Source organism: Hylobates moloch, unplaced genomic scaffold (assembly GCF_009828535.3).
Source record: "Hylobates moloch isolate HMO894 unplaced genomic scaffold, HMol_V3 SCAFFOLD_1, whole genome shotgun sequence".
NCBI lineage: Eukaryota > Metazoa > Chordata > Mammalia > Primates > Hylobatidae > Hylobates > Hylobates moloch.
Genome location: NW_026652276.1, coordinates 129,494,935 through 129,522,392, shown reverse-complemented (window position 1 = coordinate 129,522,392; position 27,458 = coordinate 129,494,935). Strand labels below are relative to the sequence as shown.

Sequence of the window (27,458 nt, the reverse complement as noted above, 5' to 3'; positions counted from 1 at the left end):
CAAATTATATATTTTTGAACAATGAATAATATCTGAATGAATGAATAAAGAGCTCTTTAAACAACTCTCTCAGTAACTACTCAATTGCAGATAAAGAGGGAAATAGTGCCTTCATCTCCTCCTCCCAAGTACAATGATTGGAGATGCCCTTGTACATATTCAGTCTGTGGTGGCATACAACATGGGCGAGTTTCAAGCCTCAAGCCTAGAATGATGAGTTTAAAAATGAAAAGAATAGAGATTCAGCACTCAAGGAATTCATTTGGAAGCTGCCTTTCATCAAGCCTTCTTCAGATGAGAAGAAATCATCTCTGCTTTTTTTCTGGTCAAGTCTATATACAGCAGATATATACAGCAGTTATTTCTCTAACTCCAGCAGCTAAATTCCAGACCTAATCATTAATTTTCTCCATTGCTATGCCTTTTTCTTGATATCTGGTCTTAACAATAGAGCTACAAGAGACAAAGGCAGTCACACATGGTTGAATTCTCCATCATCAAACTAATTTTATTTTAGAGTTTGCAAAAGAGAGGCATTTATCACGTGGAACATTTGAAAAGTAACAAAATAAAATCTTACCAGATTTGGCAATCTGTAAGTCACTTATTTTTTTTTCTTTTTTTGGAGATGGAGTCTCACTCTGTCGCTCAGGCTGGAGTGCAGTAGCGTGATCTCGGCTCACTGCAACCTCTGCCTACCAATTGATCCAATTTGGTTCAAGCAATTCTCCTTCCTCAGCCTCTCAATTCTCCTGCCTCAGCCTCTCAATTCTCCTGCCTCAGCCTCCCAGCCTCCCAAGTAGCTGGGATTACAGGCGCCAGTCACCACACCCAGCTAATTTTTGTATTTTTAGTAGAGATGAAGTTTCACCATGTTGGCCAGGCTGGTCCTGAACTCCTTACCTCAGGTGATCTGCTCGCCTCAGCCTCCCAAAGTGCTGGGATTACAGGCATGAGCCACCGTGCCCGGCTTTAAGTCACTTCCAATAATAATTATTCCTCATTATGTAGCTTAAATGTTTCCTTCTCCTTAACAACTTTCCTAACCCTGTTCACCTCAGTCCCTGACTCAGGCACCATTTTCTGTGCTCCCTGTGCATATTTACTTTAGATTACTTATGACATTACATGAAAAGTGCCTATTTACTTACCTCTCTTCCCCATTAGACAATCTGCTCCTTGAGGATATACTCTGTCTCTCACTTGACTTTGTATCTTGGCCCTTAGGTCAGTACCTGGAATAAAATATATACTCAACACATGCTTGTTGAATAAATAAATGAATACAAGACACGACTAATATAGGAACATTAACTAACATGTTAAGTACACAGACCATGTCCACAAAAATTTCAAGGGAAAGATTTTAGAAGCAAATATGATTTGACATCTCTGAAACTGACTTTCTTTCTCTTGTAATTTGTGCTTGCAATTAAAATTTGTACCTGGACTTTTAAAAGACATTTCTGTGATAAGTCATGATGACTATGGCATTTGCCATCATTTAACAGATTAGAAATGCAAGGCTTGTCCCTTAAAGGAAATCATTTTTGAACTGTGGCTTCTTCATAGTAAAAAAAAGATTCTACTAAAATCTTTAGAAATGTAAAAGAAAATATTTAGTCTAGTAACCCTTTCTCTAATTATTCATGACGTGCTACATAATCAACTCCATTCATTTCTCTCTCAGAATGTTGTCACTGATTAGAAAAGAGAGAGGTTGAGGCCAGGCACAGTGGCTCACACCTGTAATCCCAGCACTTTGGGAGGTGGAAGTGAGAGGACTGCTTGAGCCCAGGAGTTTGAGACCAGCCTGGGCAACATAGTGAGAGTCCATCTCTATTAAAAAAAATTTTTTTTAAAGAGGGGTTGGAATGTATGACTGGGAACCTGTTTAACTTACTATGAGGTTAATATTGGATACTTAGTTCTGATAATTCGCTGGTCTCAGTTATTACATCTCACTTTTCCTCATAGCAGTGCCATTCCTAAGTTATGTTTTGCTTTAGACTCTAGGGAAAAATATACTTCTGATCATCCAGCAAACCTCTATCTACTGTCACCATGTCAATGTAAAACCAGTGTCAGCAGCAGCAGGGCTGAGAAGCTGGGTTTTTAATAGTAGTGGTAGTGGTGGGGCCAATAGATACAGCCTGAAAATAGGATTATTTTCCTTTCTGGAAAGAACTTAACCCCATCCTTTCACTTCCCAAAAGGTTTACTTTTAAAAGTGAGATGCTGGTTTTTGTCCCAGAATAGTAAGCCAACCACTTCCCACTCAATTTCCCAGCAGATAATTCTGTATTACCAGCATGTTCTGTGGAGGAAATTCAGTTTCTGGGTAGAAAGGGAAGTCCTCTAAGAAAATGGGGAGGAAAGACGTGAGATAAGAAAAATCTTTCTTTTTTTCTTTCTTTTTTTTTTTTTTTTTTTATTAAATAGGGACAGGGACTCACTATGTTGCCCAGACTGGTCTCGAACTCCTAGGCTCAGGGGATCCTCCTTCCTTGGTGTCCTAAAGTCCTGGGATTACAGGCATGAGCCACCATGCCCTGCCAAGTTTGTTTGTTTGCGATGGAGCCTCACTCTGTCACCCAGGCTGGAGTACAGTGGCACGATCTTAGCTCACTGCAACTTCTGCCTCCCAGGTTCAAGTGATTCTCCTGCCTCAGCCTCCAGAGTAGCTGGAATTACATGTGCAAGCCACCATGCCAAGCTAATTTTTGTATTTTTAGTAGAAATGGGGTTTCACTATGTTGGCCAGGCTGGTCTTGAACTCCTGACCTCAAGTGATCCACCTGCCTCGCCTTCCAGAGTACTGGGATTACAGGCATGAGCCACTGCACCTGGGCCAAGTTTTTTTTTTTGTTTTTTTTTTTAAGGAAGTGTTGATGGAAGAAACAAATGAAGTTGTAAATGTTGGCAAGTAAAAAAGAAAGCAACAGGCAAGGTGCAGTGGCTCACACCTATAATCCCAGCACTTCGGTAGGCCAAGAGGGTGGATCACTTGAGCTCAGGAGTGTGAAACCAGCCTGGGCAACATAGCAAAACTCTATCTCCACCAAAAATACAAAAATTAGCTGGGTGTGGTGGCTCATGCCTATAGTCCCAGCTACTTGTGGGGCTAAGGCAGGAGGATCGCTTGAACCCAGGAGGTCAAGGCTGCAGTGAGCTATGACCATGCCACAGCACTCTAGCCTAGGTGACAAAGTGAGACCCTGAGGTCCTGTCCCAAAAAAAAAAAAAAAAGGAAGATGAAGAAGGCAACAAAGAGAAGGAGAAGAAATTAGATGATAGGTATTATGTTACATAAACTGTTTAAAGATAAGGGAAAGACATTTTTTTCAGTTCTCCCCACCATTAGAAGATGTATAATGTAGGGGTTCTATAGCAATGGTATCTAGCTCAGGTGCCAGGCCATCTTAGGTTTAAATCCTCACTCTGTTGGGAGGCCAAGGCAGGCAGTTCACTTGACAGGAGTTTGAGACCAGCCTGGCCAACACGGTGAAACCCCATCTCTACTAAAAATACAAAAACTGGCCAGGTGTGGTGGTGCATGGCTATAATCCCAGCTCCTAGAGAGGCTGAGGCACGAGAATCACTTGAACCCGGGAGGCACAGGTTGCAGTGAGCCGAGATCGTGCCATTACACTGCAGCCTGGGTGACAGAGAGACATGGTCTCAAAAAAATAATAATAATAAATAAATCAATCCTCACTCTGCCACTTGCTAGGCTTCTCAGAGCCTCAGTTTCTTCATTCGTAAATGGGGTGATAATAGTAGTTTCTACGTTGAAGTGTTTTTTGGTTTTTGTTTTTGTTTTTGTTTTTTGAAATGGAGTCTCACTCTGTTGCCCAGGCTGGAATGCAGTGGCGCAGTCTCGGCTCACTGCAACCTCCGCCTCCCAAGTTCAAGAAATTCTCCTGCCTCAGCCTCTTGAGTAGCTGGGACTATAGGCATGCGCCACCACGCCCAGCTAATTTTTGTATTTTTAGGAAACATGTGGTTTCACCATGTTGGCCAGGCTGCTCTCGAACTCCTGACCTCAGGTGATCCACCCACCTCGGCCTCCCAAAGTGCTGGGATTATAGGCGTCAGCCAGCGTGCCCGGCCTGAAGTGTTGTTTTAAAGATTAAATGAGATAATTTACATGATGATATTTGCACAGTATTCAACAAATATTGGCCATTATTATTGTTTTTAGGTATTCTGTCATGTGGTCCTTAAACATTGATAGTCCCCTTTTTATTTCATTTCCTTGGAAGTGAAAAGATTGTAAAGGAAGAGGCACAAATCCATGAACTGAAGTTTCTTGAGAGTAAGGACCGTATCTAATTTATTATTGTATTTCCACTACCTAGCATAGTGCTTAGCAGACAGTAAATATTTGTTAAGGAAATGGAAGAACCAGTAATATAAAACATAACTTTGATTATAAGTGTTATGGTTGAATTGTGTCCCCTCCAATTCCTATGTTGAAGTTCCTGCCTCCAGTACTTCAGAATGTGACCTTGTTTGGAAATAGGGTTATTGATATAATTAAGGTAAGGTCATGCTAGAATAGGATGGGCCCCTAATCTAATATGACTGGTGTTTTTATTTATTTTATTTATTTTGTATTTATTTATTTATTTATTTTGGGGATGGAGTCTTCCTCTGTCGCCCAGGCTGGAGTGCAGTGGCACTATCTCGGCTCACCACAACCTCCGCCGCACAGGTTCAAGCGATTCTCCTGCCTCAGCCTCCCGAGTAGCTGGGATTACAGGCATGTGCTGCCACACCTGGCTAATTTTGTGTTTTAGTAGAGACAGGGTTTCGCCATGTTGGTCAGGCTGGTCTCGAACTCCTGACCTCAGGTGATCCACCTGCCTCGGTCTCCCAAAGTGTTGGGATTACAGGTGTGAGCCACCACCCCTGGCCTGCTGTTTTTATTAAAAGGGGAAATTTGGGGACAAACATGCACACTAGGGAGAACGCCACGTGAAGATGGAGGCAGAAGGTAATGCATCTGCAAGCCAAGAAAGAGGGAAAGATTGTCAACAAAGCACAAGGAGCTAAGGGAGAGGCATGAAGCAAATTCTTTCTCACAGCCCTCAGAAGAAACAAACCCTGTCAACACCTTGATCTTGAACTTCTAGCCTCCAGAACTATGAGACAAACTACTTCTGTTGTTTAAGCGACCCAGTTTGTGATACTTTGTTATGGCAACCCTACCAAACTAAGACAAGTCAGTACTATCATCATCTTCATATGCTGTGATTTTGACTTGTTTAAATCTAGTCTGAAAGAGAAGATTTTGTCTGTATTATTTTATATAAGCAGGCATTATTCAAAGCAAACAAAAGCAAGCATAAAGCGAGAATGCTCTTTCGTTAGGCACAATTCTAAAAAGTTATCTAAGTAAGCTTTTTGGGGACCAGCATCATATTACTAAGTTCTGTGCCAGGAACAGGCTTAATTCCTGACATAAATGCTAAATTGGTAGATACAGCAAGCAGACTGAGAACAACAACAGAACAGTTTTCATCGTTTAATTTTACTCGAGTCAAAATTCTGTAACCACCTTTAATACTATTACAAAAATACTGTAAAAGGTTTACAGGGCAGCTAACACAAGTAAACAAAGCTTCTGATTATGGCAGTATTTCCTTTTAATTCTTAAGAATAACAGACTATAAATGTAACAATAAACTATAAAGGGCCGGGCACAGTGGTTCACACCTGTGATCCCAGCACTTTGGGAGGCCGAGGTGGGTGGATCACCTGAGGTCAGGAGTTCGAGACCAGCTTGGCCAACATGGTGAAACCCCATCTCTACTAAAAATACAAAAATTAGCCGGGCATGGTGGCGGGCGCCTGTAGTCCAGCTGCTCGGAAGGCTGAGGCAGGAGAATCACTTGAACTCAGGAGGCAGAGGTTGCAGTGAGCTGAGATGGAGCCACTGCACTCCAGCCTGGATGACAGAGCCAGACTCCATCTCAAAAAAAAAAAAAAAAACTATAAAGAACAGTCTAACTTTTTGACTTAATCCTTTTGTTGCATTGAATCGCATTTGAATTAAGCAGATGCTTGGGTAGAGCATTATATAGATTTGACATTGATATGAAATTAGAAAAGTTAAAGTATTTTCATGAATATTCTAACTTCAAGGGGCATAATGCCAAAGAGTGCCCAGCAAGTGGTTATCTATAGAAGACAGTCAATAGGTACTGAATGAATGAATGAAAAAAATGAATGGATTAAGAGAGCAGATTACTTTAGAAAAAACTGTGTTACCTAGGAGTAATTAACAGGAATTTTTGTGGAGTAATAATTGTCCTGGAATCATGTTTGTTATTTCCATCCTTTTTAGGGAAAACTAGAGGACTCAAAGAGACAGCCAGTCAGAAAGAACATAAGAAACTTAAGAGAACATCTGGTTAGAGATGCATTATTAAATTCAGCACTAATTCTATAGAGTCTGTCATTGAAAAATCATCAAACTGTTAATGCTAGAAAGGTAGAATATTCCAGCCCAATGCAGCCGATAGACTGCTGAAACAAACACAGTGACACAGTGTGGCTTCCTTAATATCTAAGAGACCTGCCGAGCTAGTTAGACAATAAGTTTCTGAGATTTAAAACAAGTCTTACCATGAATAGAAACTCATAATGAAATGATGGATTTCCGTGTTGTAGAACTCTTTAGCATCAGAAAAAGATTCAAAGTTTCTGAGAAGATTCACTTTGCAAATATTTTAGCACAATTACTCATTATATTAGCATTCTTGTCTATCATAGAAAAACATGTGTTATTTAAAACCCAGAATGACTATAGCTGTTTCATTCTTCTAAGGTGGAGTGGCTGAATTCTATCAATGGGAAAATTCCTCTCTACGTTGTTTCTTTCCATTTGCAGAGGCAGGTAGAAGAAGAAGAAAACAGAGATTGAAATTTCAAAGTTTGGTTTTTTGTTTGTTTGTTTGTTTTGAGACAGAGTCTCACTCTGTCATCCAGGCTGGAGTGCAGTGGCGCAATCTCAGTTCACTGCAGCCTCTGCCTCCCACGTTCAAGCAATTCTCGTGCCTCAGTCTCCCGGGTAGCTGGGATTACAGGCGTGCGCCACCACACCTGGCTAATTTTTTTTATTTTTAATAGACATGAGGTTTCACGATGTTGGTCAAGCTGGTCTCAAACTCCTGACCTCAAATAATCTGCCCACCTTGGCCTTCCAAAGTGCTGGGATTACAGGCATTTAGCCACTGTGCCGGGTCTAAATTTCTGCCAATAATTCTGTGCCCCAGAAAAGTAAGACCCAAAGTAGATGGCCTCTAATTTAGCAGAGCATGTGATGAGTTTGTTTGTTTGTTTTTGAGACGGAGTCTCGCTCTGTCACCCAGGCTGGAGTGCAGTGGCGCGATCTCGGCTCCGCCTCCGGGGTTCACACCATTCTCCTGCGTCAGCCTCCTGAGTAGCTGGGACTACAGGCACCCACCACCACGCCGGGCTAATTTTTTGAATTTTTTAGTAGAGACGGAGTTTCACCGTGTTAGCCAGGATGGTCTCAATCTCCTGACCTCGTGATCCGCCTGCCTCGGCCTCCCAAAGTTCTGGGATTACAGGCATGAGCCACCGCGCCCGGCTCATGTGATGAGTTTTGATATGCAAAAGTAAACCAGAGTCCCTAAGTAGGTGGAAAACTAAATTAATTAGAAAAATAAGCTGTGAGAATTGTGATGAAGTGCTTTTTCCTGAAGATATTAGCCTGGAGAATGAAACCAGAGATTGACGACCATGGAAGATGACCGGTAAAAAATTCCAGTAGATGGAATTGCTGAGGATGTCAAAAACAAGAATGTTTAATGATTCATTTTAAGATGTTTCACCAGAGTAATATAAAATCTATTCCCTCAGTCTGAATCTTCAATAAAATTTAACACACACAAAGTTTAGTGTGTATTATGGGAGCGGATTTTTTTTAAATAAATTGAGATAAAGAAGTCATGTTCCACAGCTGGATCTGCACAATGTTCAAGAGTTCAGTATCAGGAAGTTGGATTTGGAGAAAGTCATTCTGAGGGAATTCAAAGAAATATCGAGAGGATATTAGATCTTCTGCCAACTGTGAGATGAGGGTTAACTCAGTTTTTGATATGTTCAAGGGCAGAATCTATCAATTAAGGTGACTTTGGTTGCAAGTAACAGAAAACCTTAATTCAACTTGACTTAAATAATAAGAGAGTTTAATATCTTCATAACAGGAAGTATGGAGGAAGGGCAGGAAATATGGAGGAAGGGTTGATTGACGTCAAGGACACAGATTCTTTCAATATGTTCCTCTGACATTTCCAGCTGAGAGCAAAATGGCTATAGCTGTGCCTGTCAACACATCCACATAGAACATCCAGAGGAAGGAAAGAGGCCATTTATTAACATCTCCTTTTGAAAAATGTGGAAAACTTTTCAAGAAGCAACTCAACAGAGTTTCTTACACATCTAATTGGCCAGAGCTATATCGCATGCCTGCCATTAAACCATTCTTTTGGCAAGAGGGATTGCTCCTATTCTGAAACACCTTAATTGTCTTAGACCAATCAGGATTTACTTCTTAGTGTCACCTTTACCTGAGCCACAAGGGGGATAAGTCGATACCTAACAAAATCAGGGTTTTAGGTATGTAGTGTGACCTCCACTGATATTTGAGTCTCAAGGAAAACAATACATTGCAGGATGATTGCGTTAATATATATGTGAAATATTGTGTATTTATCTTAGAGGAATTTTGGAAAGCATTTATGTAAACTACTTGGATTGGACAACTTGAAATAATACTAAGGCTAGTTTTATTAGTAGTTATATAGTCATAAATAATGGTTTCAGTGGTTTTTTCAACAGAAAATTTCTTTTATTTATATGAAAATAAGAGAAACAGAGCCTCAAAGTTGATTTTTCCCTAGTGTAAAGGGGTTAGAACACATTTAAAATGTGTTCAGTTTAAGATATCACATTTTATGAAAACTGACAAAACTAGAATGTGTCACAGAAATCATATACTATGAGGATTAGAAAAATAAGCTGGAAATGTTTAACTTGGGAAAAAAGTGTTTGGAAGAATATAAGAGAATCTTCATTTGTTTGAAGAGTTGGTGTGTAGAATAGAATATAGACTTATTCTGAGTAGCTCCAAAGGTTAGAAGGAGGACAAATGTCTGGAAATTACAGTGAGATATTCTTCAGTTCAAAATAACATAGACCTATCTAAAATAATTAAAGCTGCCCCTGAGTTTTCTCATAAAATATTGATTTCCCCATTGGAAATTTCCAAGAAGACCCTATATGGCCATCTAGCAGCAATGTTTTGAGAGATTCTTGCTTTGGGTGGGAAACCAGACCAGGTCAAAGTGACTTTGTAAGCATGGTCTGCAACCTACTATGAGGTAGGTTGTGGTTAACCTATGAGCTGTGATGGTTAATTTTATGTGTCATCTTGACTGAGCCATAAAGTGCCCAAACAGTTGGTTGATTATTATTCTGGGTGTGTCTGTGAGGTTGGTGCTGGATGAGATTAACATTTGCATCAGAAGACTGAATAAAGCAAGTTGTCCTATCTACTATGGGTAGCCCTTGTCCAAACAGTTGAAGGCCTGAGTAGAACAGAAGACTGACCCTCCCTCAAGTAAGAGGGAACTCCTGTCTGACTGCTTTGAACTGGGACATTAATCTTTCCTCTTCTAGTCTTGAATAGAAACATTGGCTGTTTTTGGGTCTTGAGCCAGCTGTTTTTCAGACTGGAACTTACACCATCGGCTCTCCTGGTTCTCAGGCTCTTAGGCTCAGACAAACTACACATTGGCTTTCCTGGGTCTCCAGCTCATTACCTGCAGATCTCGGGACTTCTCAGCCTCAATTATTGCATGAGCCAATCTTTCTTCCTCTCTCTCTCTATTGGTTCTGTTTCTCTGCAGAACCCTATGACATGGGCTGAGAACTTCTTCCAAAGCAAGTTCTTTCTTCAGTTCTTATAGATAAACTGAGTATGTTCTCTAGATTATTGTTTTTACTTCCTGAGGGGCTTTGAGAATGACCAGAATTACGGCTCTACTTCAATTTTTATTATTTCATTCATCATCACAGAATTCTTTTTACCAGAAAATTGAAACAGGTAAACTACAGGGTCTTTTGCCTTACCCCCAAGAATCATGGTAAACAATTTTTTTTTTAGAAATTCTCTCAAGAAAACCACTTCGAAAGTCTCCTACAACTTTAAAATCTCATTATTACATTTACTTATTGCTTCCAATTGTTTTTCTTCCTTTGGGACTTCTAGCTGTATTTTTTGTGCTCAAAAAAAATAAAAAAGTTTAAGCACAAAGAGTCAGAAGTAGAATAGAAGGAACAGAGTTACAGATTGTATTTTTAAACAACAATAAAATGGTTATTTTTAAATAACCATTTCAAAAATACAGAGACATTTTGGATTTTGACTTCAAGTTTCATTTAATAAAATTTAGCAAATAAAAGAATGCTAGTGTATTAAACACCTACGTGTAGTTAAATTTTTAGTTTAACATTGAGAAACCTCATGTACATTCAAAAGGAACAGATAATTCTAATCTCATTCTCTTTGACAGTGATTAGTTTGTGGCTCATAGCAAGAACAAAGGCGAAAATGAAACTATTATTCTGTGCTGTATAAATCTACTCCACCCTGATGACTTCTGCTGAGCATGGAGGTGGAACCGGGTGAATGGTGGTACACAGATAACATTCCAGTTGCTATATTTGTGCACACACTCAAGGGTGTGCCCACAATTTTCTATCTAGGTTTAAAGGCAAATTAGAAGATTCCAGACTTAATACCAAAAAAGCACTAAAAAAAATCAAAATCCAAGATAGAATTATGCAGTACTTATGAGATGCCATAAGGAATGAACTATTGAATAAGTTAAAATCCAAATTTCATCAAATTGTATAACTGCAGAATATAATCATTTTGTAAACTGTATTGAGCTTTAAAAATACATACTTTCTTGTTTCAGGGTGATTTGCATAGAGTTGCCTACTGTCATTATTTTAAGTTTGAGTCTTTCAGGAGAAAAATAAAATTTTTATTCCTTTCTAAAATGTTGGTATTTATACCAGTGCAAATTGACTCTAGTGGTTTGCTTTCTATCAACAATTACGTGACATACCCAAGTTCTTCTCAGCCTCATACTCTATGAAAATGTCAAGTATTCGCTACATCATGGGCTATACTGTCTTCAGTGCTTCTCTGTTATCTTCTACATCTCCAAATTATGAGGTTTACCTAATGTCATAATTTTTCCCTTCTTTGGGATTGTCAGGATCCTCTCCTTTGTTCACTGCGGTGGATAGAATAATGTCTGTTGCCTTCCTCAATGTTGTCTATGTCCTACTCCCTGGAACCTGAGACTATGTGAGATTATATAGGAAAGGAATGAATGTTGGAAATGGAATTAAGGTTGATAATCAGCTGACTTTAAAATAGGAAGTTATCCTGGATTATCCTATAATCACAAGAATCCTTAAAAGTGGAAGAGGGAATTGGAGAACCAGAGAAGTGGCAGCATGGGAAGGGCTTGTATTGGCCTAGTACTGCTGGATTTGAAAGTGAAGGAAGGAGGCCATGAGCCAAGGAAATCAGGCAGCCTCTAGGCTACACCCTGCTGACACTGATCTGAGCCCAGTAAGATCCATGTTGGACTTTTTAATTCAATAAAGAACTCTAAGATAATACACTCTTTGTTGTTTTAAGCCATTAAGTTTGTAGTAATTGATCACAGCAGCAATAGAAAACTAATATATTTGGTTTTTGTTGTTATTGTTTGTTTGTTTTTTAAGATGTAGTCTCACTCTGTTGCCCAGGCTGGAGTGCAATGGCACAATCTTGGCTCACTGCCACCTCTGCCTCCTGGGTTCAAGCAATTCTCCTGCCTCAGCCTTCTGAGTAGCTGGGACTACAGGCGCGTGCCACCATGCCTGGCTAATTTTCGTATTTTTAGTAGAGACAGGGTTTTACCATGTTCACCAGGCTGGTCCCAAACTCTTGACCTCATGTGATCCACCTGCCCTGGCCTCCCAAAGTGTTGAGATTACAGGAGTGAGCCAGGGCGCCTGGCCCTAATATATTTGTTTTGTTTTTGGCCTTTCTTCTACACGGATTCCTCTTCTATTGAAATCCTTAATAGCCTTCAGGCCAAATCCAAGGATCATAGAACATGTTCACCCTCCCTTGACTCCTTTATTTCTGTCAAAAAAATTAATTAAGGAAACTACTGAATAACCCTGAAATCAACAGAGGTGCCATTGTTATAAAGGTACATAGGTATGCAACTTTTAAAAATTGACCTAGAAACAAGGACATAAGTGAAATGCCATTTGCCTATAGTTCTAAAGCCTTTCAATAATTTATTTAATGCCTATAAAATATTCAGCACAGCACCCTAGGGAAGTTAAAAATTGGGACAATACATATGGCAAAGTTCTTGGGAATACACAAAAGGCACCTGTGTTGATCAAGTGACTGCTGACAAGAGAAGACATAGGGAAGTGAAGAGCAGATGGAGCAGGAGTTAGAGGAAGTTTAAGGGATGACTTTTGGGAAAGAAGAAAAAGAAAAGGATAGAAAACGAAGAGAGGAAGAGAATGTGGCAAAGACAAGTTCTCTCAGGAGATCTGGTCTCTTGACCATAATAAGCACCCAACAAGTATTTACAGAATGACTGATTTGAGGGACTCTGATTTCTTCCAAGAGGAAAGACAGGAAATAAGCTAATTCCATTCGACATACGTTTTAGACATGATTACAGTCTAAACAAAATTTTACATTTTCTAGAATTTCATTCTATATTACAGAAGTTTATTAATTCTGTACGAATTCTCAGTAACTACTGATAAGGGTTTCCAATGCTTTCCTTCAGAAAGCATTCAGATTTGGAGTGTAAACAAATGCTTTTAATTACTCTTTCACTCATTACATAAAAGACTTTGGGCTTGTAACTGAAGAAGTTATATAATTAAAACAACCAATACTCATTCTGAGTATTACTTGATTGTCAGAAATACTGAGTCAGGGTTCATTTTATACCAAAGTCAAGCCTGCCATGAGCTTAATGATTAAGTCAGATTTAAAAATCCTTCCCATCACTGCAGAACATATAGACAATTTCAGTCCAACGTGTCAGAAATCTCACTTTCAGAAAAGTTGTCACCTTTTCTTTGCACTCCAGCCCTCCAGCCCCTTTAATGTGCTATCCAAGAAAGCAGTGAAGGAGAATCACAGGATAATTGTGCTGTAGAGGGGAGAATAACCAGGCCAGAGATCAGGAGGACTGGAGGCCCCCAGGGGAAGAGCTGTAGGAAAAGGGAGACCCCATAGATAATATGATGAAATATTTGGAAAGCATTAGGAACATCTGGATAGAAAATTAGATAAGTCAAACAATAAGGCAGATACCAAAGCCAAACAAAAACCTTTAAAAGGAAACGCAGTCATACTTCTCTATTAAGCTGTGCAGTGAATCATATTTACATCACCATCAGGTGGGAACACTGGTTATTATTTTATCAGAAAATAATGATGTTATCCAATTGGGAGAATGGGGAAAGTTGTGGGGACAGTGATAACAGAGCCAAATCTCTGTCTATCCAATTGTCTATCGAAACAGGAAATCAACGGATTGGAGCCTACTGGGCTTGAGAGCCCCGCTGAGGAGTCCGGAGGAGGTTGAGACGCAACTACGGCCGTGTCCCCTCCCGGTGCCTGGCCACATGGCGAGCAGGGCGACGCTGAAGCAGCCCACGGAGCTCGAGGCGACGCTGCTGAGCCTGGTTCCCCAAAGCGGCCGCGCCACTCCCCGCTTCCCCGCCCGGCTCCGGGCCCCATGCCCTGGGACGCAGAGCCACCGCCGCCGCTTCAGACGCAGACCCCACCGCGACCCTGCAGCAGCCTGCCCCGCCTGGCCGCCAGAGGCACCTTCCAACTCCGAAGCACATTTTTCAACACATAATAGAATAATTATCAGAGGTGGACACATTTAGAAGTTGTTCTTAATCAGAGGGCAGCTTGTGCTTAGGGAAGCCAGCTTCAGTCCTCAGCACTCAGCACCCAGTGCTCCAGGTTTCTCCCGGGTGAAGATGAACCAGCCCACCTTGGCCCTCCGGCAAGTTGGAACAATATGTACACATCTCTTAAACTATGAAGAGAAGATTTGGGAGGAGTATGAGCAAATCCTCAATACCAAACTAGCAGAGCAATACGAGTCGTTTGTGAAATTCACACATGATCAGATTATGCGACCATGTGCGACAAGCCCAACAAACTATGTGTCTTGAAGCTTTTTGTTGCAGATCTTGGTACCAGGTTTGACCTGAAGGCATGGTTGCTATACATTTTTTGCAACTGTTTGATATCACATTTCGCTCCAACTTTGCATCCTGAGAACATCCAACGTTTCTGCAGGTCCATTTTATACGACTTGAAAGACCTTAAAGCTTTCTGGTTACCACAAGTATATCTTTCTTTTCTGTTCATCCAGTAAATAGTCATACCCTACTGTGACAGATTTTTCCAAACAAAAATACCTGGAGCAGCAGTGTAGCAAAATATGCCTTCAGTGGCACTCAACAAACAGAGTTTCCCCAAGCACAGTTCTGTAAGAAGTGTGTGTGAGTGTGTATGTGTCTGTACATGTACTTTAGATTATGGTTTGTATTGTGCAAATTTTTTTGATCCGGGGATTCTGGCTGTGGATTTGATGCAGAAAATTATGGTTAAAAACTTATGGTCTACAGAAGATCCTTAATGCTTTGTGACTGTATACATTGTAACAGTGGATTGTTTTATGTGTAGGTATTATTGTTAAATATAGGGACTGTTTCCAGGCACAAAATAGGAATCATAAATTAGGATGCAGGCTGGGTAAGGTGGCTCATGCCTGTAATCCCAGCACTTTGGGAGGAGGCCGAGCTGGACGGATCGCTTGAGGAGAGTTCGTGACCAGCCTGGCCTACGTGGAGAAACCCTGTCCCTACTAAAAATACAAAAATTAGCTGGACATGGTGGCAAGCGCCTGTAATCCCAGCTTCTCGAGAGGCTGAGGCAGGAGATCACTTGAACCGGGGAGGCAGAGGTTGCATTGAGCCCAGATTGTGCCACTGCACTCCAGCCTGGGTGACAGAGTAAGATTCCATCTCAAAAAAAAAAAAAAGTGAGGATGGCCATTGGCTGTGGTTGTGACAATACAGTGAAAGTCTGTTGTCTTAGATATACAAATACATAGGAGAAATTAGAACAAACTGGAGACTGGCCTTTGACACATGGACTCTGCCTAGCCATGTTAGAAAAATATTTAACTCCAAGCCTTAAAATTCCCAAATGGAGTTGGTGCTTACCTCATTCACACAATCAAAGAGTTCACTGGGTCCTGAACCTCTAAAGGGAAAAGGTCTCCCCTGGAGCAGGAGCATCAGGGTGTGCTCGGGGGCATAACAGAGGTGAGTGCTGGGCTGAGGCAGGCTCCCTTGGCACTGCTAGTTGCAGGAGCACTTTACCTTTGTATCAGTTATTAAAAACAAAATTTGAATCCTTTGGTCAGGTTCCCCCAAATTATTTCGAGGTAACCATGTTTAAGTGCTTGAGCTTTTGTGTTGGCAACCCCTTGCCCAAGGTTGCTAATAGGGTATTCTGCCCCTCAGCTGAGGCACAGAAAGTAGCCTCTTTTGTGAGGACTTGGGAGTTAAGTATACATTTATTTTTTTACCATGATTTGTTCAGGACCACATTTTACAAGACACCTTGTTTCCTTTATTATTGTTTCTGGAAAGTCCTATTCATATTATTTTATTTGAATATAGAATATAGTTTTTTTTAATGAGGGCTTATTTTGGAAAATTCTGAGCTTAATTCAAATTTATGCCAATACCTTCCCAAATAAGGTAATAGTCAAAGACAGATGTTCTGATCAAATGGCTTAGAGATAGTCCTGGAATATTCACATTCAAAGATTCCTTATTAATGAATGTCTTTAACTTAAATCTACCCAATAATTGCAACATGGTTCTTTGTACATTTTCATTATATGGTGTTAACAAGCTTCACTGCAAACAAATAAATTACTTATTTGTTTACTTTGTCTTCTTAAAAAAACAGAAAGTCAACATATGATGTCTAAAATTGGTAAAATAGGCTGGGCGCCACGGTGCATGCCTGCAGTCCCAGAGCTGCGGGAGGCCGAGGCAGGTGGATTGCTTGAACCCAGGAGTTTGAGACCAGCCTGGGCAACATGGCTAAACTTTGTCTCTACAAAAAGTACAAAAAATTAGCCAGATGTGGTAGTGTGTGCCCGTAGTTCCAGGTACTTGGAAGGCTAAGATGGGAGGACTGCTTGAATCCGGGAGGTGGAGGTTGCAGTGAGCCAAGATCGCACCACTGCGCTCCATCCTGGGCAACGGAGTGAGACCGTCTCAAAAATAAAATAAAACTGGTAAAATAAGAAATGACCATGTAAGCCTATTATTGAGAAGGATGAAGAAAAATACTAGAAGAAACAGATACAAAAGGTAAAAATACTTGCCTTGGAGAGAGGGATTTTTCAATAGTATTTGATTTTTTAATTTATGTATATCAATTTGATAATTATTTATTACAATAGGCTGAACAATGAATACCCTCACCTAAAGATGTTTATGTCCTAAGGCCCAGGGCCTGTGAATATATTACTTTAAAGACAAAAGGATTTGGCACATGTGATTAAGTTACAGATTTTGAGATGGGGAAATTCTCTTGGACCATTTGGTAAACCCAGTGTAATCACAAGAGACCTTCTATGAGGGAGGCAGGACAGAGTTGGAAAGGAGATATGATGATGGAAGCAGAAGATGGAGTGATGAGACTGCTGGCTTTGGAGATGGAAGAGGGCCACAAGTCGAGGAATGAGAAGCCTCTAGAAGCTGGAAGAAGCAAAGAATAGTATTCTCCCCTAGAGCAGTGGTCCCCAACCTTTTTGGCATCAGGAGCTGGTTTTGTGGAAGAAAATTTTTCCATGGACGGGTGGCTAGAGGGGATAGTTTTGGGATGAAACTGTTCCACCTTAGATCATCAGGCATTAGTTAGATTCTCACAAGGAGTACACAACTTAGATCCCTCGCATGCCCAGTTCACAATAGGGTTTTGCTCCTATGAGAATCTAATGCCACTGCTAAACTGATGGAAGGTGGAGCTCTGGTGGTAATAATGCTGGCTAGCCCGCCGCTCACTTCCTGCTGTACCACCGGGTTCCTAACAGGCCATAGACTTGTACGGGTTCGTGGCCCAGGGGGTTGGGGACCCCTGCCCTAGAGCCTTCAGAAGGAACACAGTCCTGCCAATCCATTTTAGACTTTGGCCTCTAGAGCTGTAAAATAAAACTTTTTTTTGTTTGTTTTAAACCACTAAATTTGCATTAATTTGCTATAGCAGCAATAGGTGACATAAATTTATTTAGAAAATAAAACCACCAGTTGTAGAATGTTAAATAAGAAAAATAAAACATGGTAAGACATGAATTATAGAAAACATGCCATCTGCTGACAGAGTAATTCAAAATGAAGGAATAACCTGAATTAGAAAGGGATGACAATTTCAATATATTTATCATGGTTTTGTGAATACTCACTATGCATCAGGACAAAGTTAGGTAACTTAAAGCTAGTCTCTTGTGAGTCAGTGCGTAGCTACATTCTAATATTATTTACCACGTGTACTTTTTCTTATTCCCACCTCCCTTTTTTTTCTTTCCCATTCCTCAGTGTATCATCTCTGTTCCTGTCACTGATACTCAGTTGGGGTAGCCACCTGGCTCGCATTACAATGATTCTGTCATATCCTGGAATTGTCTCTGTATCAGTCAGAGCTCTCCAGACACAGATACATAGATATATCTATAGCTGTCTAGATTTATTTTAATGAATTGGTTCACATAATTGTGGAGACTGGCAAATCCAAAATCCACAGACCCACAGGGCAGGCTGGAAGCTCTGCAGGAGTTGACACTGCAATCTTGAGGCAGAGTTTCTTCTTCTCCAGGAAACCTCTGTTTTTGCTTATGAGGCCTTCAATTGATTGGATGAGGTTGACCTACACTATTGTGGGTATTCTCCTTTACTTAAAGTGAACTGATTGCAGGTGTTAACCACATATACAAAATGCCTTCACGTCCATACTTAGAGTTTGATTAAATAGCTGGTTACCACAGCCCAGCCAAGTTGATCTATAAAATTAACCATCACAGGCCCCTTGAGGGGTGGGTGGCGGGCATCATGGTTGTGCCCCATGACTGGCTCATAGATCACTAGTCTAATAGTGGACACATGACTCCCACCAAACCATTCAGAGCCCCAACCCAGGATTTACTAAAGAAACTGGAAAAACAAAACCGAAAGACATCTAGCCCTCTCTGGTGTGGTGGCAGCCATGAGGTATGAGGATTGGGAGATGTCAGTGGCCATATGGACAGTCAGTCATTCTGAAATGGAGGAGACTGAAGCAAACCTACGAAACAGAGACAAGATTTGGAGGAAGAGTCCTGGTTCCAGTTATCACTGAGGCCCAGATATATTCTGCATTTTCAGTTGTTGAATTTTTTCAGTTTTATGATCTGCTGTCTTATGATTTCCTTCCCCAACCCCTTTTGATTAACAGACAGTGTCTTGCTCCGTTGCCCAGGCTGGAGTGCTGTGGTGCAATCATAGCTCACTGTAACCTTGAACTCCTGAGCTCAACCAGTCCCTCATGCCTCAGCCTCCCGAGTAGCTGGGAGTAGAGCTGTGGGCCCTCATGCTCGGCTTTTTTTTTTTTTTAATAAATGAGGCCAGGCACTGTGGCTCACACCTGTAATCCCATCACTTTAGGAGGCCAAGGTGGGAGGATCACTTGAGGTCAGGAGTTCGAGATCAGCCTGGCCAACAGGATGACACCCCATCTCCACTAAAAATACAAAAATTACCTGGGCATGGTGGCATGCACCTGTGGTCCCAGCTACTCAGGGGGCTGAGGCAGGAGAATTGTTTGAACCCAGGAGGCGGAGGTTGCAGTGAGCAGAGATCACGCCACTGCACTCCAGCCTGGGTGACAGAGTGAGACTCCATCTCAAAAACGAAAACAAAACAGGGTTGTGCTAAGTTGCCTAGGCTGGTCTCAAACTCCTGGCCTCAAACAATCCTCCCACCTCAGCCTCCCAAAGTGCTGGGATTATAGGCATGAGCCACCACACTGGTCTTTCATTCCCTTTTTAAATTTGAAGGGATATTTTTCTCGTCATCCCTTAGCTGGATTGAGCTGGTTTTATGTCACCTGCAAGCAAAAGAGTCTCAACTATGAGGGTATGATATTATTGGGTTATATACAAATGTTTATGTTTCCCTATCCTTTCAGATATATGGTTTGATTATCCACTTTGAATAGGCATGACATGTGGCTTGCTTTGTCAATGAATTATGAGTGCAAGTATGTCACTTTAACAGCCAGTGCAAGATTTGCCATGTTCTACGTACCTGGCAATCACCTGCAGTGAATGAGAAAACACATGCCACTTGGTGCCTCCAACAGGTAGGTTCTTAGGTAACAGTGAAAAGGAGAGAATCCTAGCAAACTGTACATGTAGCATGAGCAAACAATAAGCTTTTGTGATGGTAAGCCACTGAGATTTTGAAGTTTTCTTCTACTGCAGTATAACCTAGCTTATCTTGATTAACACAGAGGGCACTTTCCTTCATAATATTTTCCCACGATTCATCTTAAAAGAATCAATATTGAGCCAATATGGGGGTAATAACAGTACACAAAACAGAGTTCTTGCCCTCCTAGTAGGAAAGACAAACAAGCCATTCCAGACCATCCTAAGATTAATGGAAGTATTAAAGTAGTTTAGACAGAGAAGTTATCATAGTTGCCTCCCAGATCATGATGGTTGCACAGTGAAGACTGAGTTTACAGCAGGAAAAGTCTGAACCCATTGAATCTATACTACAGTAATAGTAAGGAGGTAATAATGGCTTGGATTAGGGATGTGGTGGTAGAAGCAGAGTGAAATGAATGATTTTGAGATATGAGGAGGAAGATTTAGCACATCCTGGTAAATGAGTGGATGTAAGAAGTAGAGAGAAAATTCAAAGCAAACATTTAGATTTCTGGCTTTGGTCATTTGGCTATCATCAGTCAGTTTGGACATGCCTAGTTTGAGCTGGGTACCTACAAAACACTCAAAGAGATATCAGATAGGGAATTAAATACATAGGTTTCAAGCTTAGGAGTGAGCTCACAGCTAGAAGTCACCAATATATAGAAAGTAAAGCCATGGGTGTATAAAACTATGGGTGTAGATAAGATCATCCAAAAAGAATGTGGAGACTAGACTACATTGATAAGAGCCTTAGAATTCTTTGGAGTGGCAATACTTAAGTAAAGACAGAGCATGCAAAGGACAATGAAACAGTTAGGCATGGTATCACAGAAGCCAAGAGAAAAGATTGTTTCAGAAAGGAAAGAAGGATCAATAGCTTCAAATACTGTTGAAACATTAACAACTAAGATATCCCTCATAATAGGAATGATGTTGGTAAGTTTATCAAGAGTAGTTTCACAGCAGTATTGGGGGTAAAAGTCTAATATATGTTTGAGGGTAACTTGGAGGTGAGGAATTGGTGATAAGCAAGCATAGACAATTTTCTCAAAAATTATCCTTAGGGGAAAGGATAATTTGAGCAGATGCTAGAAGGAGGATATGCATGAAGAAGATGCTTTAACAAATGAGAATGCTAATGGCAAGAAACCAGTAAAGAGCGAGAGGTTGAAGACACAACAGAAAGAGAACAATTGATGGACCAAGGTCCCAACTAGACAGGAGTAGCCAAGACCTAGAATGCACACTGAATGATGGCCTCTATTGTAAAAAGAATGAAGGAGGAAGGAATGAGTATAGTTCAAAACTTGTTAATTTGATTATAAGTAGTAACTAACACATACTCTTACGTTATTAATTGAATTCTTATAATAAAGTATATAAGAATAGAAATATAGAGTAATATAAATATCCTGTTTACTAGTACTATTTTCTCTGACTCTCAAAACTCTAAACTACCTAGATTCATGGGACCTAGCCAGCCATTTCTCATTTTGGTAAGTGCTTTATACAATGTCTGAAATACCGTAAATATTTCACAAGTGGTAATTTAACCCCATTTCCTTGGCTGACTCTGGATTCAAATAGTTAGGGGCTTCATCACTGATCATATCTGATTCTTTTTCTAGCTTCTCCAGTAGTCTGATCTACTCTACTTGCCAGATACCTCCTGAGGTTATAAATATTTTCTGTTCTGGTCTATCACTACTTCTACCTTTTTCCAGGATAAATCAATCCATTTATGATACAATAATTCTTTTTTTTTTTTTTTTGAGATGGAGTCTCACTTTGTTGCCCAGGCTGGAGTGCAGTGGCGTGATCTCGGATCACTGCGAGCTCCGCCTCCCGGGTTCACGCCATTCTCCTGCCTCAGCCTCCCCAGTAGTTGGGACTACAGGAGCACGCCACCATGCCTGGCTAATTTTTTGGAATTTTAGTAGAGACGGGGGTTTCGCCGTGTTAGCCAGGATGGTCTTGATCTCCTGACCTCGTGATCCGTCTGCCTCGGCCTCCCAAAGTGCTGGGATTACAGGAGCCACTAGAAATTGATGCTGGGTATAGGGTAATCCCTCAAAAATAATATAACTTATAAAACTGAATAAAAACTAAAACGGATGTAAATTTTCATAGTGACAGGTACTGACCAAAGTCGTATTTTCACAGACTTTGTCCAACTGTATCAAAGAGCATTTTAAAGTATTAAATTGGGTTCTTCACTTACTAGTAATGAAAATGCATAATTTTATTTATAATTAACAAGTATAAAAACTTGTTCAAGATTGAAAAACTGAAAAAACTTGCAGAGAAATAAGGGAATAAAATAGAACCAGCATATCTATTACCTCATTAAGGGGAAATATTTCATCTGGAAGATTAATCCAAACAATAACTTCTAAAAACTAAATAATTACATACCAATAAGAATCAATTTTGGAGCTAGTTCAGTGATAGGAAGACAATGTAAAATACCTTATCTTATATCCTAAATTAGATAATATAAAAATACTACACAGCTATACATCCACAATTTTATTTAATATCAATATTTTCTTAATATATCAGAAAAGATGAAAAGAAACAATATAATTTTCAACTATACAAATTCAGGGCTTCCATGACAAATAAAGGCTAAAGATTCCACCTTTATTTACATACATTTTTTTCTTCATAGAAAAAGTTGACATCCAATAAAATGTTACCTAATATAACCCCAGGCAAAGTGAATGCCATTACTGGACAATGGAGACTTATTCATTGAACGGTTACACATAATTACCATGGGCCAGATACTGTTCTAAGCACTCTATGGATGTTAGCTCATTTAATCTTAAAACCATGTCATAGAATATGGTAAAAAATAAAAATGAAAAAACTAAAATTGCTACTTTCTCCCCACCTCTTCATCCTACCCCATCATATACTGTCAGTAAAAGGACAGCAGGAGTCCAGTGAAAATATATTTAACTTGGACTGAAAAGATTTCAGTTAGTTTCTGGCTCTATTTAGGGTTCTGTGTGACCTTGAACAAGTTATTGAAACCAGAACTTCCCAAACCTGACTGATCATTGGAATTCGAGGGAGACTGTTATTACAGTTACACATGCCTTGGACTTCACCCAATATTTTCTAATCCTAAATCTAAATATTTTCTATGTTTAGAGTGGGACTTGAGAATCTGAATTTCCTTTGAAACTACACAGGTGATTGTGATAAGCAGTCACATTTGGGAACCACTGATATAGTAGTCTTATCCTCTAATCCCTTGACAGAAAAAGTATAGAAATATGTGGTCCACAAGGGTCGTCAACGTGAAAGGGAGAATTATGAAGACCTAAACTCTCATGACCCCACCCTTTACACATTCTCATTAAAGCTGTGTTTAGATATTCTAGATGACCCTTTTGTTGTGGGTCATCCGGATTATCTAAGCCCAACAAACATATCCAGAAGCATATCATACAGGTGACTGTCATCTTCAGCACCTACTTAAGCCTATCTCTACAAGGCATGACATCATTAAAAATGAAGTGGAAAATTGAGGCAATGGTTCCACCAATTTAAAGTATAAACCCAAATAAACTATCTTTACATGAATGTGCTGAAAATGTGTACAACCTCCTAAGAAAGTTTCTGAGGTGATTGTATCAGCTTTTTTTCCCCCAATTCAACTAAACATCACAATATACGTTTTATTCATTCCCACAATATTTTCTGAGTACTTATTTTGGGCACCATGAAGGATACAAAAATGAATAAAACAAAGTACCTGTCTTCAAGCTGGTAAAGATACAGCCATAAACATAAGAATTGCAGTTTTGTTTTAAAAACGTAAGTTTGGCTGAATTTTGGAGATGCTGCAGGCAATCAATAATAAGCCAGAAATGTCCATATTATAAATACATTCTGGAATAACAGTCATATCAAGCTGGTGATCCTGGTATAAAGGACTAAAAGAAACAATATATTTGAGAATCTCACAATGTGTGTTTGGGTATGTTACTTGACAATTGTAGTGAATTTTTAAGTCTTTAAAAACTAGTCTCAGAGCGCTAGTCTTTCAGCACTCTGAGCCTATTTCTTTCAACAATTTGTATCTCACAAAATTGTGAAAACAAAATGAAATAGTACGAATGTCAAGGTGTCACAGAATTTTTTTTTCTTTTTTGAGACAGCGTTTCATTTTGTTGCCTAGGCTGGAGTACAGTTTAATGATCACAGGCACTGTAGCCTCGATCTCCTGGGTTCAAGGGATCCACCTCAGCCTCCTGAGTAACTGGGACCACAGGTGAATGCCACTATGCCTGCCTAGTTTTGTTTTTTTTTTTTTAATTTTTTTTTTAATAGAGATGAGGACTACCTGTGTTGCCCAAGCTGGTCTTTAACTCCTGTATTCAAGCGATCTACACGCCTCGGCCTCCCAAAGTGCTGGGATTACAGGTGTGAGCCACCACACCCAGTCATGGTGTTATGAATCTTATAGATAATGCTCATAACTCTAATAAATAATAAAACATGTCTTTGAGTTGATTTTTCACCAGTGGTGACAAATGGCTATTAACTAATTACCTTTTTATCTGGCCCTAAAACACAAAGAGGGCTTGTTTGTCATTGTTGTTCCCAGATGTATAGTTAATATACATTATATGATAATTTTATAAATTGGTATATAAGCAAGTGTATAAAAATAAATATGCAAATTATGTAGTCACGAATATATTTAAATGTTTACATTATGCGTACACCTTTCTGAAGGAAATACTGAAGTCACCAATTTAATGGAAAAAATTTTTATCTACTTTAGGGATAGATATCGGACAAAACTTCACAAGTCTATATATTTCATTACATGTTTCTGATTAAACAGTGATGAGAATGACAGAGTCTCACAGGAATGTTCAACTTAATTGTGTCAAATATGTAACTGTCTATAAATTCTATAGGGACTGCATTATTCTATGGGGACATGAGTAATGTTTTTAATACAAAATTCCAGTTAACTGACTGGAGTAGACTAATCATTAATTCTAAAACATGCTTCTGGCAAATCCCTATCTACTCTGTATTTTCCCCCAAAGCATATATTAGCTATGAGTAGCATGAATATAAAAGTTGTGGTTATCAAAACTTCTTTTTACTTCCCTCTTTCATTAACTATATTTGTTAATACACAAGATTTGATCATAAATAGTAAACAGTCAATTCACAAGAAAAAAGATCTAAGTGTATTTCAAAACAGGATCCTTCATGTTCTTTGAGTAATCCAGGCAGCAAAGTCAGGAATGCTCATGAGTGCTACTGGATATTAGTGCTAATTATTAATAATATGTACTTACAATTATGCCCTTTCATCCAAGTACCTCAAAGAGCTTTCATAGCATTAATTTGTTATTTCCTATATCTCTGAGAGGCGGCTGATAGAAAGTTATTATTATCTCTATTTTACAGTCAGAGAAACTAGGGCATAGAGAGGTTAAGTGACACTGCTAGGGTCATACGGTGAACAACTGACAAAAAAGGGACTCAAGCTAATTATTCTCATTTCCTGTTCAGCATATTATCTATTATATGGTTGTTCAATACACCTAAATGCTTTTTTATCTTAGACAAATTGAGAATACTGTATTTAAATAATCTAAGATGTAAGTGAATGAGTTTCTCATTTTTTTGCGTTTTCAAAAATGCTGCTCTACAGAGATATAGAGTTAAAAACTAAGAATTAGTCTTTGGTTTGCAGCTGTAGCTATTATTTATAGGGCTTTTACTATTTGTGGTTTTCTGAAGCTCTGCTCAAAATGAAGTATTCTATTTCTGACTGCTTTATGCTAGGTTAGCATAGCTGTGAGCCACCAAAAAGCAGCTGAGACAGACTGACTAATGAATTTGAGGTTGTCTTTCATTGCGTTCCTATTGCTCACTCTTCTTGAAGTCATCCTCCTTCTAGTTCTCCATTCAGCAGGTATTTGTGCAACCCACCATCCTCAACCTTAGCCTATGGCCAGCTTAACTGTTGTCAATGATTAAATTTAAAATATTTTATTGGAATGGAGCAATTCCTACAGAATAAAAAAGAAAAAAATTAAAATATTAAAATATAAATATAGATAATATTTCATTTTATGAGTTAATGATGCTATACTATTAATAGTTACCACTGTTACATCCAGTTTCTGCTAAACCTGATCTTTAGGGTCCTTAGAAGACCATTAAACATTAGAGTATTTGTCTATGGATGGACACATATCACCATATTGGGTTTTTTAATGCAGTATTTCAATAATTTTCCCAAGTAAAGGCAGGGAGAAAGGAGAAGTGGTTTTGAAACTGTGCTCAATGATGTAAGACTGCATACAGCTTGGATGTGGTAATGTAAACCTGTGGTGTTTCCAACTTCAGCCCAGCTCCTCCCTAGAGCTCTAGACCCGTATAGCAACCACCATTAGACAGCACCACTCTTTACTTCACTCATCAACTCCAAAACTGAACTTATTTTTTTTCTGCAAAAATGTCTGTCCCCTCCCAGGACTCATCCTAACTCTCCCTTAACTTATTTGGTAAGATACACCCTTATCCTGCCCCTCCCTCAAAGCAGAACAAGGCATCATCATTGCCTCTTCCCTTCTCCTATCTGGCAGCTGCCCCTAGCAACCAATTATCGTTGATACGGCCTCTTGAATATTTTAGGAATCCATCTCCTTTGGATGCTCACTACCACTCACACAGGGTCCTTAAGTTTTCTTTTATCGGCTTCTGCAATGGCCCCTTGTGGGCTCTCTGCTTACCCTTCTCCTCTGCCCCCCCACCTCCACCCCCCAAGTTATCTGTTCTCTACCAACAGAATAGCTTATATTGTAATCTGTCCACTCATTGCCTCACCAAGGTAACGATTCGTGATTTGGCTCCTGTTTTCTTTTCCAGCCTCATCTTTTTCAGCAACCTAAGTTTGAACTTTAAGACCTGTAATTATTACTCATCCTTCTCAACACATTATTTGTCCCCGTGCCGCATCTCCTTTCTGTTCGGATCCAGATTTGCCATCCCACCCCTATTTTTGTAGTAGAAAATGCCTATTTATCTTTAAAACTCTAACTTACAGTTAGTAAAGCTATCCATTCTTTACGCTGTACATCTTGATATACCATACTTCCAATAGCAATTATTTGCTTTCATGTCTGTCTGCCCACTAGACTGGACGGACATTCCTTGAATGGCTCATACCAGGAATGTAGTTGGTACTCAATCTGTGGGGAGCAAAGAGAGATAAGCAAACAAATGTCAAACATAAGAATCTGTAGCTGCTAACTTAAATTTACAGATTTAGTGAAACTACTTCTCACAAGCTACCAAATCACAGCGCCATGGGGCTGCAAGATGATCTCAGTGCCACACCGACACCTGCAGGGTCGCAGGGGGGTCCGACACTCCTCAGAAAGAACTCGCAGACCGTCCGAGAAGGCGAATTCTCCAGGGGGTCAGCAGTTAGATGAGGCCCAGGGCAGCCACGAGACCCTCCAGCCAGGGTGGGCAGCTGACCCGCCTCCTGTGATTTGGCCCGCTACAAGCCACGTCGCCAGCTCCGCTCTGAATACTCCCGGCCACGCCACACGAGCGGCCTCAACCCTGAGACGCCCAGGGAACATGAGCTGACCCTCTAGAAGCAAGATGGCGGCCTCCGCTCTCCCCTCCTTCCCCCAAGAAGCCCCTCCTGGTCCCCAAAAGAAAGACAAGGACACCGCGGCGACGACGCCGAGATCCGGGAATCTCCGCGAGGCCCGCGGCCACTCCCGATCCCCCGGGAGATGA

At 40.1% G+C, this 27,458-nt stretch overlaps 1 protein-coding gene and 1 long non-coding RNA gene across 2 annotated transcripts in view; one reads left to right on the top strand and one right to left on the bottom strand.

The window, feature by feature from the left end:
* YAE1 (YAE1 maturation factor of ABCE1) overlaps positions 1-16,120 on the top strand; it is a 46,663-nt gene extending 30,543 nt beyond the window's left edge. The window contains exon 3 of the mRNA XM_032758277.2: positions 13,668-16,120. Coding sequence (XP_032614168.1) covers positions 13,668-14,040 — 373 coding nt within the window. The 3' untranslated portion in view covers positions 14,041-16,120. The remainder of the gene's footprint in view (positions 1-13,667) is intronic.
* Positions 126-27,458, bottom strand: LOC131384439 (uncharacterized). The gene is made up of 3 exons (XR_009215283.1): positions 26,750-27,458; positions 1,152-1,235; positions 126-198 (listed from the first exon to the last, which is right to left on the bottom strand). It is a non-coding gene; the product is annotated as an uncharacterized LOC131384439 (long non-coding RNA).